A 14094-nucleotide genomic window follows, 5' to 3' on the forward strand; every position below is an offset into this window, starting at 1 on the left:
GAGTTCAATTCCCAGCAACCCCATGGTGGCTCACAACCATCTACAATGAGATCCGGTGCCTTCTTCTAGTGTACAGGCATACATGCAGGGATGCAGGCAGAACACTATATACATAATAAATAAATGTTTTTTTTTTTTTAAAAAGTGGCTCTTAGACAACTGAGCCATCTCTCCAGACCCTGGCAAAGCAGTTCTTTAAACTACAAAGTGAGAGCCCCAGCCTAGTCTAGAAAAATCAGAGAGGTTAGAGCAGCAAGTGGTGGTCCAGATCTAAAATCCCAATGTGTGAGAGGTGAAAGCAGGAAGATCAGGAATTCAGTGTCATCCTTTTCAGCAAGTCTAAAGTTGAAGCCAATATGGGCTCCATGGCATCCTGTCTCAAAACAACAAAACAAAAATGAGAAAACTCTCTTTCAAGACAATGTCCTAGCTTACAGAGCTGTTGCTTTCACACATGGAACAGTTCCTGTTTTCATATTTGAGGCTAAACATTTTCTGGCTCACTTTATCATGGCCTATATCTCCTCACAGATGGATGCCTCCCACAAACCAGAGTAAATGTTTTGCATGAGAAAAGCAAGGGAGAGGAAGCACATTAACAATCTTCCAAAGATTACCTCCATTGCAACAGATGGGCAGGGTCATTATAGCGTTAGCACAGCCCAGCACACATAGGCACAGTTATGCCCAGAAGAGCTTCGGGCATGGCCATACTCCTAACTAAGATCTTACTTCTCATTCCATGGTAGCTTCTTGTATGACAGTAAGTCTGAGTGATAAAAGATAAGAACATTTAAATTGTTTCCTTGCTTTGATTATAAGGTGATACAAAATCTAAAGGATTAGTCCTAAGGAAAATGTGCGTTTTTTAAAATGGCTAACAGAAACTTTGAGGCACTTTTTGTGGAAACTCAATATCATTTTGTACACACACATAACTGGGGCTTCATTGGCCAGTGCCACCTTCTTGTGTCATAGTTAATGCTCTCAATGTGACAGGATCTAGCATCAACTAGGAGACAAATCTTGGGACACTCGTGTGAGAGAGTATCTCAGTTAGGTTAGTGAGCTGGAAAGACCTACCCTGCGTGTGAGCAGCTTGTTTCCATGAGCTAGGATTACAGAACAAGTGAAAAGGAGAATGTGGGCTGAGCATCAGCATCTACCTCTTCCCCACTATGCTTCCTAGCTATGATGTACCCAGCTGCTTCATACCCCTGCTGCCATGCCTTCTCTTCCATGATGCACTGACTGTACCCTTGAACTCTGAACCAAAATAAACCTCAGTCCTCATTTCATTCCTGTGGCCGTGATAAAAATACTATGACAAAAGCCACTTAAGGGAGAAAGGGTTTCTTTAACTCTTAATTCCAGGTCACAAGCCATCATTGCTGGGAAGTCAAGGCAGCAGGAGCTAGGAGTAGCTGGTCACTTTACACCCACAGGCCAGAGCAGTCAGCTTTCCTGACTCTCAAGCAATCCAGGACCACCTTCCTGGGGAATGGTACCTCCTACAGTGGGAGGGTCTTCTCATCTCAAGTAATATAATGGGGATAATTTTCCACTAACCAACCTGCTCTAGACCAGCCCTTATTAGAGGCCCTTTCTGGGTGATTCTAGGATGTGTCAAGCTGAGAATTAAACGTAACCATCATACTTCTTTTATTAAGGTATTTATTTAATACATATGGGTGTGTTTTTTTGCCTGGATGACCATGTCTTGTGCTCAAGGAGGCCAAGAGAGGGCATTGGATTCCCCTTGGACTGGAGTTAAGAACAATTGTGAGCCACCAAGCAGGTACTGAGAATTGAACTCATAACCTCAGGAAGAACAGCCAGTGAGTGTTCTTAACCTCTGAGCCATCACTCCAGCCCCCATACCTTCATTCTTTGAATTGCTTTTGTCAAGCACTTTGACACAGTGATGACTAAATAATACCCTGTTATTTTGCCATGCTTCTCCAACTTCAGATACTTCTAGAACTCCAAAAGATGTGCACATGTGCATAAGCACAAACATTTCTCTGTGGTGTCCTTGGCATTATTTTTACATGGTCTGGCCCTGATCTATTATATGTCTCCACATTCCACAGGCTGCTGGTATTGCCTGACACCTGCAATCAGTCTCCTGCTGCTGTACTGGTGCCTTGAGAAGCCAAACTTCTTAAGTGGAAAAGATGCTTTGTCTTTACTTTCTGAGCTATTTTGTTAGAGAAATATTGTGAGCAGTGTTACATCTATGTCTGGTTATCTCTCAACATGTTCTGTTTTCTAGGACACCTTAGCAACCTATCACTCTAGACTCAGACCTAATTCATGAGGAGCTGAGCTGAGGAGCCACATCTGGGTGCAGATGCCTACTATCTCAACAGTTGCCATTTTCTCTCCAAAGTCTGAGGCTTTGTGTCTGGACCAAACAATCCACCTCTTTAAGGTGAGTCCACCCTGGGTCTTGTGCCTAAATTACCAGGTATTTCCAAGGATAGTTGTCTCTGAAACCCAGCAATGGACAGACTTGGACTAGAGATAAATCTCTTGTTGAAAACTTCTCCTCCTTCTCTTTCTCCCCTCTCCTACTTGCCCTTCTTCCTTATAAATCCAATAAGATGAAAACTGGAGGTCACAAGTCTCAAGATATTGCTAGAATATTTACAGGACCATTGTTCCTTTCCTGTATTTAACAAAAATGAGAACTCTTTCAAGATCCTGGGTCAGGAAGACTAACTCCCTAAACTAAAAACAAAAATGATCAAAGAAGAGAAAACCAGATTATCCTTAAAATCTCATCAGGTCCCCCAAAAGTTAAGTCCAGAACCTGATGAACAAAAGACAGCCACCCACCTCTTCTCCATTGCTCTGAAAGAATTCAGCCACTGGGAGGGGCTCTGGTGTCAGGGATTATTTGAAGTCATTTCCATATTTTAAAAATCAGGGTGCAACATAGAAAATGTGTCTTCCTTTATATTTTAAGCTGTCTTCTTTATATCTGTTATATATATTCATCAAAAAGATGTTTCCTTTGGACTCCTATCTTAAGCTTTATTTGACACAGAAGGAAAATTAAATCAGCCTTTGATCACTCAATAGTCACTAAATCTCTAAGGACAAAATTAGAGGGGAAATCTGCCCCAGCTCTTTCTATACTAGACGCGTCTCTCCTGTGCTGCAGAGCATTGTGTGAGGCATGAAATGAAGAAGTCCACTCCAAAGCAGGCACCGCACACCAGCAAGCATGCTTTAACATGCTGTGACCTGTGAGTTTTGAGTCATCTTGTAGCAAGTTCCAAGACTTGTTACACAGTAAGACCCTATCTTTAGGGATTTTTCTTTTCTTTCTTTCTGTTTTTGATTTTTCGAGACAGGGTTTCTCTGTGTTGTTTGGCAACCTGACACGGAACTAGCTCTGTAGACCAGGCTGGCCTGGAACTTACAGAGGTCTGCCTGCCTCTGCCTCCCGAGTGCTGGGATTAAAGGCATTCATGTACCACCAATGCCCGACTGGAATTTTTCTTTCTCTTTAAAACAAAAAAAAATTTTTGGCAGGCAGTGGTGGCACACACCTTTAATCCCAGGAGGCAGAGGCAAATAGGTCTCTGTGAGTTCGAGGCCAGCCTGGTCCACAGAGTGAGTTCCAGAACAGCCAGGGCTACACAGAGAAACTCTGTCTCAAAAAAAAAAAAAAAATATGTGTGCGTGTGAATGTATGTATGATGTGTACATGTGCATGCATTTGTGTGTGTGTGCATATGCATACAGGTGCACATGCATATGTGTGCATGTATGGGAGCCAGAACTATGCCAACTGTCTCCCTCTATGGCTAGGCTAACTGGCCAGCAAATTCCAGGAATCTGACCATCCATTCTGAAGTTGCAGACCATCCTAACACAGTCAGCTTTCCACACATGTGCTAGGAATCCAATCTCAGGTCCTCATGTTTTCCATGACAGGCACTTTACTAACTGAGGCATTTCCCCAGCTCCAAATTTTCTGAATCTAAAAGTTCTGTGATCTTAGGAAGTAGCAGAGGTCATCCCATTCACATCAAATATAAATATTAAAGGGGGACAGCAAGATGGCTCAGTGAGTAAAGAAGTTGCTTGCACCAAGTCTGAGGACCTGGTTCTGGTCCCCGGAAACCACATGGTGGAAGGAGAGAACCAAGTCCTTCAAGTTGTCCTCTGACCAACACAGAGAGAGAGAGAGAGAGAGAGAGAGAGAGAGAGAGAGAGAAAGAGGGAGAGAGAGAGATGAATGCCCCCTCATATTAATAAATATAAAAATGAAAAGAAATAAAGAAAATCCAAAGCAAGACTCTCCAAAGGAAAACATGTAGTGAAAGGTAAGGTAAATGGAGGGACCCAGAAAGGACACAGTGAAAGGAGGTTCTGAGCACAAGCACCCCACTTTTTCAGAGATACAAAGACCAGCCTTTCCCGGCAACTGAGGGACCACAAAACACAGAAATCATTTTTCTCCCACTCACAAGTCAGAGATGAAAAGTTAAAAGTGAGTGGTGCTGTCAAGTCCAACAGCCCTGAAACAAAGGGACGTGATGGCACTATCAGCTTCTGAAATCAGAATTCTTCAAAACTTTCAAATACTTCCTCCAGAGCATTGGTCATATCCCAAGGTGAGAGATGGGAAATATTTGCTCTGTTTTATCTCTCTGTACCACTTGCTGTTATAACAACAAACGTGCATGGCCACAAATAACGTATTCTTCAATCTTATTTTGAGGGCGTGATAGCTCACACCTGTAATCCCAGCAGAGTTAAGTCTAGTCTACATAAGTTTCAGACTAGCCAGAACTACACAGATCCTGTCTCAAAATAAAGAAAAAACAAAACAGAAATTTAATAGTTTTGATAAACATATTAACAGTTTTTGTTTGGGGCACTAGGGACTAAACCCAGGGATTTGTGCTTTCTAGGCAAGCACTCCACTACTTTCATCTCCAGATCTATATTAGCAGTTTTTAGACAGGGTCTCACTAGCCCTGGCTAGCCTTAAACTTGTTGTGTAGACCAGGCTAGCCTGGAACATACAGACCTGTGCCACCTGTCTACATTAACATTTTCAAAAACAATTATTAAATAATAGCTATGAACTACCAAAATTTTAATCCAAAATGTATGGTAATGTTCCCCAGAATAGCTCTGAAAAAGTCAGTTCCCTTTCTTAAGGGACCGTATACAATAAACACCTGTGGTCATTACATGTTTAAAGAAAATTACAGCCCTATCTACTACCATAAAAAGTTTTATGGTTTTTTGGTTTGTTTTGGTTTTTGAAGATAGGGGTTCTCTGTGTAACCCTGGCTGTCCTGAAACCTGCTCTGTAGACTGGGCTAGTGAACTCAGAGATCCACCTGCCTCTGCCTCCTGAGTGCTGGGATTAAAGGTGTGCACCACCACTGCCATGCTAGATCAGGATTTTTAATTTTAAAACATGTCTTCTGTTGGTAGCTTGGCTTTCAGATTAGTCTTTCTGTTAGATTCATGAGAAAGTAATAGCCATATATATTCATTGTCATTCATAATTAGAGGTACTATCAATAATTTTCTTCTTTAAAAATTTTGTTGGTTGGTTTGGGGTTATTTATTATTTATGCATTTGCATTCATGTGTGCTTGTGTGTGTTTGAATGTGTGCCTCTGTGTACCATATATTATGCAGGTGCCCACAGAGGCCAGAAGAGTGTGTTGGATCCCTTGGAACTGGAGTTCCATATATGAGTCCAAGGCCAGCCTGGACTACAGAGTGAGTTCCAGTACAGTCACAGGAGCTGTTACACAGAGAAACCCTGTCTCAGAAACAACAACAACAACAACAACAAAAATGACGAGTTAAATTACCCAATCCTGCATTCAAAGTGTGCTGTTGGTGTTAGAGAATGAAGCCAGATGTGGTGGCCCATGCTGTTATCCTTGCACTTACGAGGTGGAGATCAGGGAATCATTATCATCCTGGGCTATGTATGCATCAACTTCCATGTCAGTCTGTGTTACATAAGGGCCTGTTTCAAAACTGATTGGATAAAACATTTTTAAAAAGTAAATTAAATTTCTCTGCAGAATCTTAAAACAGCGCTGTCTTTAAATGAAAGTTAAATATATGTTAAGTACTTGAGTGGGCAGAAGTATAAGCTGTTACTATTTGTTTTTCTGGGTTTTCTTTTTCTCTACAGTTTTTCAGAGGGGGAGGAATGGTGAGTTGGGAAGCAAGTGAGGCAAAAGGCTAGGGGAGACAAAAGTCAAGCTTCATCAATAGCTTAAGTCCCACAGTCGTACCTTTCTCAAGATGGCGTCCCTGGCGACAGTGCGGGCACGCTCGCGAAGCACTCTGGGAGCGGAAGTTGACTCTGCGGCGGTAGTCAAGCCGGAAGGGGAGGCGCTGGGGCCTGGAGGAACGGCCTGTATCGCTGCGGTTTCCCGTGTTTGTGGGTCGCAGGGAGCCGGGCCGGCGGGCGGGCTGTGTCGCGATGCCGGAGCTGGCGGTGCAGAAGGTGGTGGTCCACCCCCTGGTGCTGCTCAGTGTGGTGGATCATTTTAACCGGTGAGCGGGCGGCGCGTGGCGGCCACACGGCGCGGGGCTGCTGAGTCACGGGCGCTCCGGGTGTAACGCGGCGGCCGGGGACGTGGGTCGGGGGGCGGGCGACCCTGGCGGCTCCACACCGCAGTGCTCCGAGCCGATTGACAGACAGCCTCGCACCCCCGCCGCGGCCACCACTTCCAGGCCTGGTCCGCCTGTTGAATGACCGGCATCTGGACCATGCTACGGGTCTCAGCCGCGCCACTCACCAAAGCGGCTTGGTGTCATGGGACAGCGCTTCAGTCTCTAAGTGTCCTGTGAAAGCTGTCACCGAAATTCTGGTCTCGGTGTCCCCGGTGAACGACTCGATAGATGGGTATTGGTTGTAACGACCAAGTTTTAAGCGGGAATCTGTTTGGATGGTACTTTAACAATGTGGATAAATGGTGCCGGGTTTTTCCTTTAAAAACGGGGCGGGTGCACATTGGGGCCATCCTACAGTTCACCTGGTTAGCTCTCAGCCACTACCACCCTGCTCCAGCGGTTCATCCTGCCGGACCAGTTGCACGTGTTTGGAAATTTTACAAGATAATTAGTTGAATTAACAAATGAGAAAATCCCAGTAGGGAGCCTGTGCTTGCTGTAAAGGCGTGCTAGTGCCCGACCCGATTCCGGGTTCAGTTTTATGCCTCGGTATTAGCTGGATCTGTGGGCTTTCGACAGCAGATAGGGTTTTACTCTCTTGGGATACCTCCCCAGTGGTTGAGCACTTCGGTTTTATTCCAGCATTTGCTAAGAACCCAGTAGGGGCAGGCACTGCTGGCGACTATGTCATGGAACAGACGGAGGACTCTAAGGACACAAATGGGCTTTTGTAAACCAAAAGACCCCAGAGTGAAGTTTCCATTGACTCATGGCAACTCATTGTTAAGTGTTTTCAGTGGAGAGGGGCGGGGGGGGGGAATGTATTTTACCAATACCCCAAATTTAGTATTGATTTGCCAGGCTCTATGTTAAGCAAAACACTACAGTTTTTTTTACGAATGCGACACTTTGGACTGGTGAAGAGGTACTGTGGCTTGTATGTTTCCTTAGCAGAGAATTAAATTATTTACAAATGTACAATTTGCTGGTGGTTAAAAAAAAAAAAAACTCCTTGCAGAGCAATATGCGTGTACCTCCTTAGCAGAAAACCACACAGGAGGTTTGAGATGGATGGAGATTGATGTGAAACAAAAGCCCTCTCACTCACTCAGCCTTTCTCCCCATGTGCTTAGTCACTAGCTTCTGCTTAATAAGCCAGTGAGAGAGGCTGCAAAATGGCACACTGGTGCTTCTGAATGGGGACCTCTCCTGGGCCCCTGGCCCTTCTAGAGGATGAAGTATGTCTGGAGCTAGTTGGCATAGTACAGATTCTAGAGAAGAATTGGTCCATACCATAAAACTGGAGCTACTCTAGTGTCTTTTCCCTGAGAGATTCAGTGTAGAGAAGGTAGAGTTTAAAGGACAAGGGAAAAGTGGGAAAGAAAGAAAAAACAAAACAAAACATGAATTTTCTCCAAACAGGTGTCCATGGTGTTTGGAAAGTAACCTCCTAGTGTGTTAGGATAGTTGACTTATCTTTAATACCAGGAACTAATCTGTTACATTTGTTTATGGACTTAGTTCCCACATAAACTAAATTGTATCTGTGCTGTTGATACTTGCCACTGAGTAGCTAACTGTTGGAGCTAAGTGTGTCTGCATGCCTGTAAGACTGACCACTTGTTTTTCTCATTCAGAATTGGCAAGGTTGGAAACCAGAAGCGGGTTGTTGGTGTGCTTTTGGGGTCATGGCAAAAGAAAGTACTTGACGTATCCAACAGTTTTGCAGGTAAAGGATAAATAAGCTTTTGATTTTGCTGAGCATGTTTGGGGTATGAGTTTACATATGGGAAATGAGCATTTTTTACTACAGCGTGAAGATCCTATTTCAGACTTGCTCATTGAGCCTAATGGCTACACACTAGACCAGAGAGTGAATATTTTTAACTTGCAGTCTCCATTGCAGCTGCTCATCTCTTGGAGTGTAAGAGCTGCTACAGATAGATTGTGTAAACAAAGAAGTGTGACTGCATTTCATAACAAGCCTTTGGAGCTTATTGGCTCCAACACCAAACATTAGACCATTGGCTGTGGTATAGCAAGGAGAAAGATTTGAGGGCCAGGAGGGGGCACCTTTCACTCCATCATCAATCTTTACCATACTGTTATGCTTAGGTTCTGTGTATTGCTGGCAGCTCTGTGGTCTATAAAAGGACATTGGTTATTGTCTATAATTGGCAGTGCTGGAAATGTCAGAACTGGGCCTTTAACAAGCCAGAGTGTGTGTCCTTTTTGAAGGCTCTTCCCAGGGGTGCCTGAGTCTTTAGCATTTTAAGAGTAGCTGGGAATGAGGAGGTCTGCATGTGAAGCAGTACTGCATTGGACAAGTGAAGCCGGTGCAGCTGAGCTCTTAGCCCCTAGGAGAATTCTCTATTTTCTCCCCACCTCTCTCTAGTGCCGTTTGATGAAGATGACAAAGACGATTCTGTCTGGTTCCTAGACCATGATTATTTGGAAAATATGTATGGAATGTTTAAGAAGGTCAATGGTAAGTCTGAGTTTCTGTGTGTGTGTGTGTGTGTGTGTGTGTGTGTGTGTGTATGTATGTAAGTGTGTAAACCTGATATCTTTGTTGTCAAGGATTGATTCACTTAGCTGGACTAAGTGAAAGTAGACTGATAAAGTAGGTGATAAAGAACTGAGGTAGGTTGAGTTAAAATACAGTAGTAGTTTGAGGCATGTAAACCGTCTGGACTGGGGGCCTTGGGTCTGCATGTCCCTGGAGCTTTAACACTGGCAAAGTGCATTGCTTCATGTTATTTCTGTACAGCAGCTATGGCTCTTTGGATATACTCTCCTCCACCACATACCTGCCATCTGTGCATAGGAGCACGCATTTGTTCATATATTGTTCTGTAACTGATATCTGGTCCCTGTGCAAGTCTGGGATACAGATGTGTCTGTATTACACACTGTTTATTTTCTTAGAATTCTGTTTTGGAGTTTTAGATTTCACAAATGTGTCAATGTTTATTTTTGTCTGGAATTCTCAAAAAGGTAGAAGACTTGAGTATTGGTGAAATAATTAAAACTGATTAAGTTTTTGCTTCCCAGCCAGAGAAAGAATAGTTGGGTGGTACCACACAGGCCCTAAACTGCACAAGAATGATATCGCCATCAATGAACTCATGAAAAGATACTGCCCCAACTCTGTAAGTACACTGTTCTCAGAACTCTCCCATGCTACTCAAGGACATCATCAGAAGAACCTGGGTAGCAAACATTCTCTTGCTGCTTCTCTATAAGCTTCGCAGTAAAGTGTGTTTCTGAATAATTTGTTGTAACCTAATATATTTAGCAAGCAACAGCACCTGCTGAGTTCCATGTATATAACTGCCTTAGTCCTCTCACTAACTATATGTTGTCTTTATAAATGAGAAAGTTAAAGTTAAGAATGGTTAGTGGAACCAGCAAGATGGCTTGGTGAGTAAAGGCCCCTGTCGCCAAACATGACAAGTTCTTTCTCCCTGGGCCCACATTGGGGAATGAGAGAACCAACTCCCACAACTGTAAATGTAATTTTTAAATGTAAATTTTAAGAAAAGGTTAGTGATATCTGGAAGAGTGGGGCATAGGTTGAAATATGGGCTTCTAAGACTTAATGGATCATGTGAAATATAAACTTATCTTTTGCTAAACATTCTGGCTTATTTCTGATGGAAAGAAGGAAATGGTCTGAGTAACCAGAAGAAAGGCTGAAGTTGTACTTTGTCAGGAGGGAAGTTTGCTAACCTGTGTTTTTTTTTTTTTTTTTTTTTTTCCTCCAGGTGTTGGTCATTATTGACGTGAAGCCAAAGGACCTGGGACTTCCTACTGAAGCTTACATTTCAGTGGAAGAAGTTCATGATGTAAGTCGCTTTCTTTGGGCTGGAGATTAGGTTAGCAAGTTCTTGGGTAGGTTTTGTATTGTTTCCATGTTCAACCCAACAAATCTTTATCTCTCTGTAACAAAGAGGAGATATTAGTTCCTGCTAGGAGGCTAGCCTTGAGTTTTTGATTTTAGAACTAGAAAAGGACCAAAGTAACCTGTAATAATCCTTTTCACTGAAGAAACTGAAGCCCTGAGTAGTAGATGAAGCCTAGAGCCCTTCACAGCAAAGACCAGGCCTGACTACAGTGCACTGCATCCTTTTGAAGATTTCAGTCCCTCCAGACAGCTCCTAGGTTTTCAAATACAGTTAAGACAGAGCTGTCAAGTGCCAGACGGAAAGACCTGTAGTCTTTTGACACTTGGGTTGCAGTGAGCCAGAGCCAGCCTTTTTGTAGCTCCAGGGAACTTAGATCCAGATGTGTTGTTTGGTTGCAGTAAAGCTTTATCCCTGGTCTTGACCCAATTGTCATGAAGTCCTAAAAGACTGGAAGGCTCAGGCCATCTTAGTGTCCAAAGACTAGAATGCCTTTGTGGGATTCTCCCACCATCCTGAATAAAATGAGAACCAACCACACTTAGAGTGAGTCCAGTGTGTGATACAACTTAGCGACTTGCCCAGGGCCCTATGACTTACTTTGCACAAGCTAATAGAGCCTTGATGTCAGGCCCTCATAGGATGGGCACAGCCTCTACTGGCAATCCAGCTACAAAGTATCTTCTCAAGTTGTACCATTGAGTCACTGGGTGGTCAGATGGGCCACTCCACCCCCACACTGGGTGGATGCTTTTTTCAAACCACTAGTTACTCATTGGATCACACTTGGGGCTCTTGGGTACATACTTAGGTTAAGTTTGTTGGCATGAATGTGCCTCGGGTGCAGGTGTTCTGTATTTTCCCTCCTAGAAATAACTAAACTCTTAATCTGAGTCTACTGAGCATTGATCCCCACATGTGGGCTTGAGGGAATACCATAGTTTTCCTTGACAAGAAAATCTCTTCAGAGAACAATTTGGGGACGACACAATGCAAACAAGCTAACAGCAGGGTCTCAGCAGACCTGTCTTAGCCATGAAATGTGCTGACTGGCAGCAGAGATTCAGCTGTGAGAAGAGAATCATGCCGGTTGGCTTGCTGAAGATGAATAACAATAGTTAAGCCTCTTCTCACAGGACGGAACACCAACATCAAAAACTTTTGAGCACGTGACCAGTGAAATTGGGGCGGAGGAAGCTGAAGAAGTGGGAGTGGAACACTTGTTAAGGTGAGACGGTAGGAGCTGGAGAAGTGACCCGGTGGACCCAGGTTCAGTTTCCAGCACCACACGGCAGCTCACAAGCACCTGTGACTCCAGTGTACACTTTTAATTCTACCACTTGGGAGGCAGAAGCAGGCAGATCTCTGAATTCTAAGCTAGCCTTGGGGGTGGGGGGCCGGGGCCGACACCTTTGTACAGAGCCAGCTGCCAGAGCTAAATGTGGGTGGGAGGGATCTGTTAGGATCTGTTAGGCCTTCAGCTCAGGCTGAGGTCATTCACTGTGCTTCCCTTGTAAATGAATCATAGCCCCTTTCTGTGCCTTTGGCTTCTTTTTAGCTTTATAAAACAGGGTCTCATGTAGCCCTTGCTGGTCAAAGTCACCATCCTCCTGCCTCATCCTACAAGGTGCTGGGACTGAAGACGTGAGCTACCACTTCCAGCCCTTTGGTTTCTTTTAAATCAATGTGATTGAACAAGTTCACCTCTAAAGTGCCTTGACTGAGGATGTGTGACTGGCAGGACACACATGTATAAATGCAGGCCTGTGCTCTCCGGTGGACAGTGTGTTTGTTTCTGCAGAGAATTGTTAATCCCAGGATTGGGATCTGTGTGGGAACCATACTTGAAAGATTTCTTTTTAACCTGGGGTAAAGTTTTTCCAGGTTTTGAAAACGACCACTGACTGATTTAAGCTATGCAACATTGTATCAAAACAGGTGGGAAAATATCATCCTTGATAAACCAGGGAGGCCAGGGCAGAGCACTAAACAAGGTTACCTATGAGGGCTAGAGAGATGTATACTCAGTGGTTAGCACTGGCTGTTTCATTTTGGTTCCCAGCATCCATGTCAGGTATCTCACAACTGCCTGTAACTCCAGGGGAATCTGATACCCTCTTCTGGCCTCTGAGAGCACTGCACTCACATGTAGACAACAGTTAAAAATAAACATTTCCAAAGACCCAGGAAGTTGTTGCTGATCTGAACTGTTATCCCAGACAGCAGCCCTTACATCTTGTGGTTGTGTAACCTGATGTTCTTTCTGCCTTTCTTATGGATTGTTCCAGAGACATCAAGGACACTACAGTGGGAACACTCTCCCAGCGGATCACAAACCAGGTCCATGGTTTGAAGGGACTAAACTCCAAGCTCCTGGACATCAGGAGTTACTTGGAGAAAGTGGCCAGTGGCAAGCTTCCCATCAACCACCAGATCATCTACCAGCTGCAGGACGTCTTCAACCTGCTGCCGGACGCCAGCCTGCAGGAGTTCATCAAGGCCTTCTACCTGAAGACCAATGACCAGATGGTGGTGGTGTACTTGGCCTCACTGATCCGCTCTGTAGTGGCCTTGCACAACCTCATCAACAACAAGATCGCCAACCGGGATGCAGAGAAGAAGGAGGGACAGGAAAAGGAAGAGAGCAAGAAGGAGAGAAAAGATGACAAAGAGAAGGAGAAGAGTGATGTAAAGAAAGAAGAAAAAAAGGAGAAAAAGTAAATCGTGTAGCTTTTTTTATTTGTAAATTAAAATCTTATAAACCAACTTGGTGTGCCACTAGAGGGTTCTTTGTCACATTCAGTGCTTGTTAGAAGCTATTCTGACGAGCACTCTGTCTCCATCACCCTTGCTGTGGCATTTTGTGGAGATGAATGGACAGAAGGACTGATCTCAGCCTCCCTATACTGCAGCTTCAGCTGTATTCAGTAGGTGGGGGGGGGGGGAGAGAACAACGTAACCTTTGGCATTCTTTCTTTTATCCTTAAAACTGGTATCAGGTGTGTTTTCCTATCTTAAAAGAGCCATGGAATCTGTTGGTGGTAATTGGCAAAACTGCTAAATGGAGTTTTTGGATCCCATATTCTATGCCAACACTTGAGCTCAGCCCTTTCTGAACTCTTTAGACCACACCACCTTTTGGACCTGTAACTCTAGCATTCTTAGAGCTTGTGGTCCAGGTCCATGTATTGTTTACCTTCAAAGATACATTAAATGGCTTGGTTTTTAAGTCTGTGTCCTAGTGATTTGTGTTGTTTCCACGAGCAAGCAAAATGATCTTCAGTGGCTGCTGCAGTGGCTCCTAACAACTCTGGGCAACAGGTTAATGGGAGTGTTAGAAGGAACACTGGCTCCAAAGCTACACAGAGAAACCCTGTCTTGATAACACCTTTCCCACCCCTAATAAAAGGGAACACTGTAGAACGAACTGAGCTATCCCCAGTGGCTGTATACAGTAAGGGATTTAACACAGGATAGTCACCCAGCTGTCAATTCCTTTTGTTTTTTGAGACAT

General features: G+C 44.0%; 1 protein-coding gene across 1 annotated transcript; it reads left to right on the forward strand.

Annotated features, from left to right (window-relative positions):
* The first annotated feature begins 6368 nt into the window (after positions 1-6368).
* Psmd7 (proteasome 26S subunit, non-ATPase 7) lies at positions 6369-13346 on the forward strand. Its single transcript, XM_051201376.1, has 7 exons — positions 6369-6555; positions 8313-8404; positions 9071-9163; positions 9730-9827; positions 10443-10523; positions 11717-11808; positions 12869-13346. Exons 1-7 carry the CDS (start codon positions 6482-6484, stop codon positions 13299-13301), a joined length of 963 nt encoding a protein of 320 aa, XP_051057333.1. The 5' UTR covers positions 6369-6481; the 3' UTR covers positions 13302-13346.
* The last annotated feature ends 748 nt before the right edge of the window (positions 13347-14094 follow it).

Source organism: Phodopus roborovskii, unplaced genomic scaffold (genome assembly GCF_943737965.1).
Source record: "Phodopus roborovskii unplaced genomic scaffold, PHOROB, whole genome shotgun sequence".
Classification (NCBI taxonomy): Eukaryota; Metazoa; Chordata; class Mammalia; order Rodentia; family Cricetidae; genus Phodopus; species Phodopus roborovskii.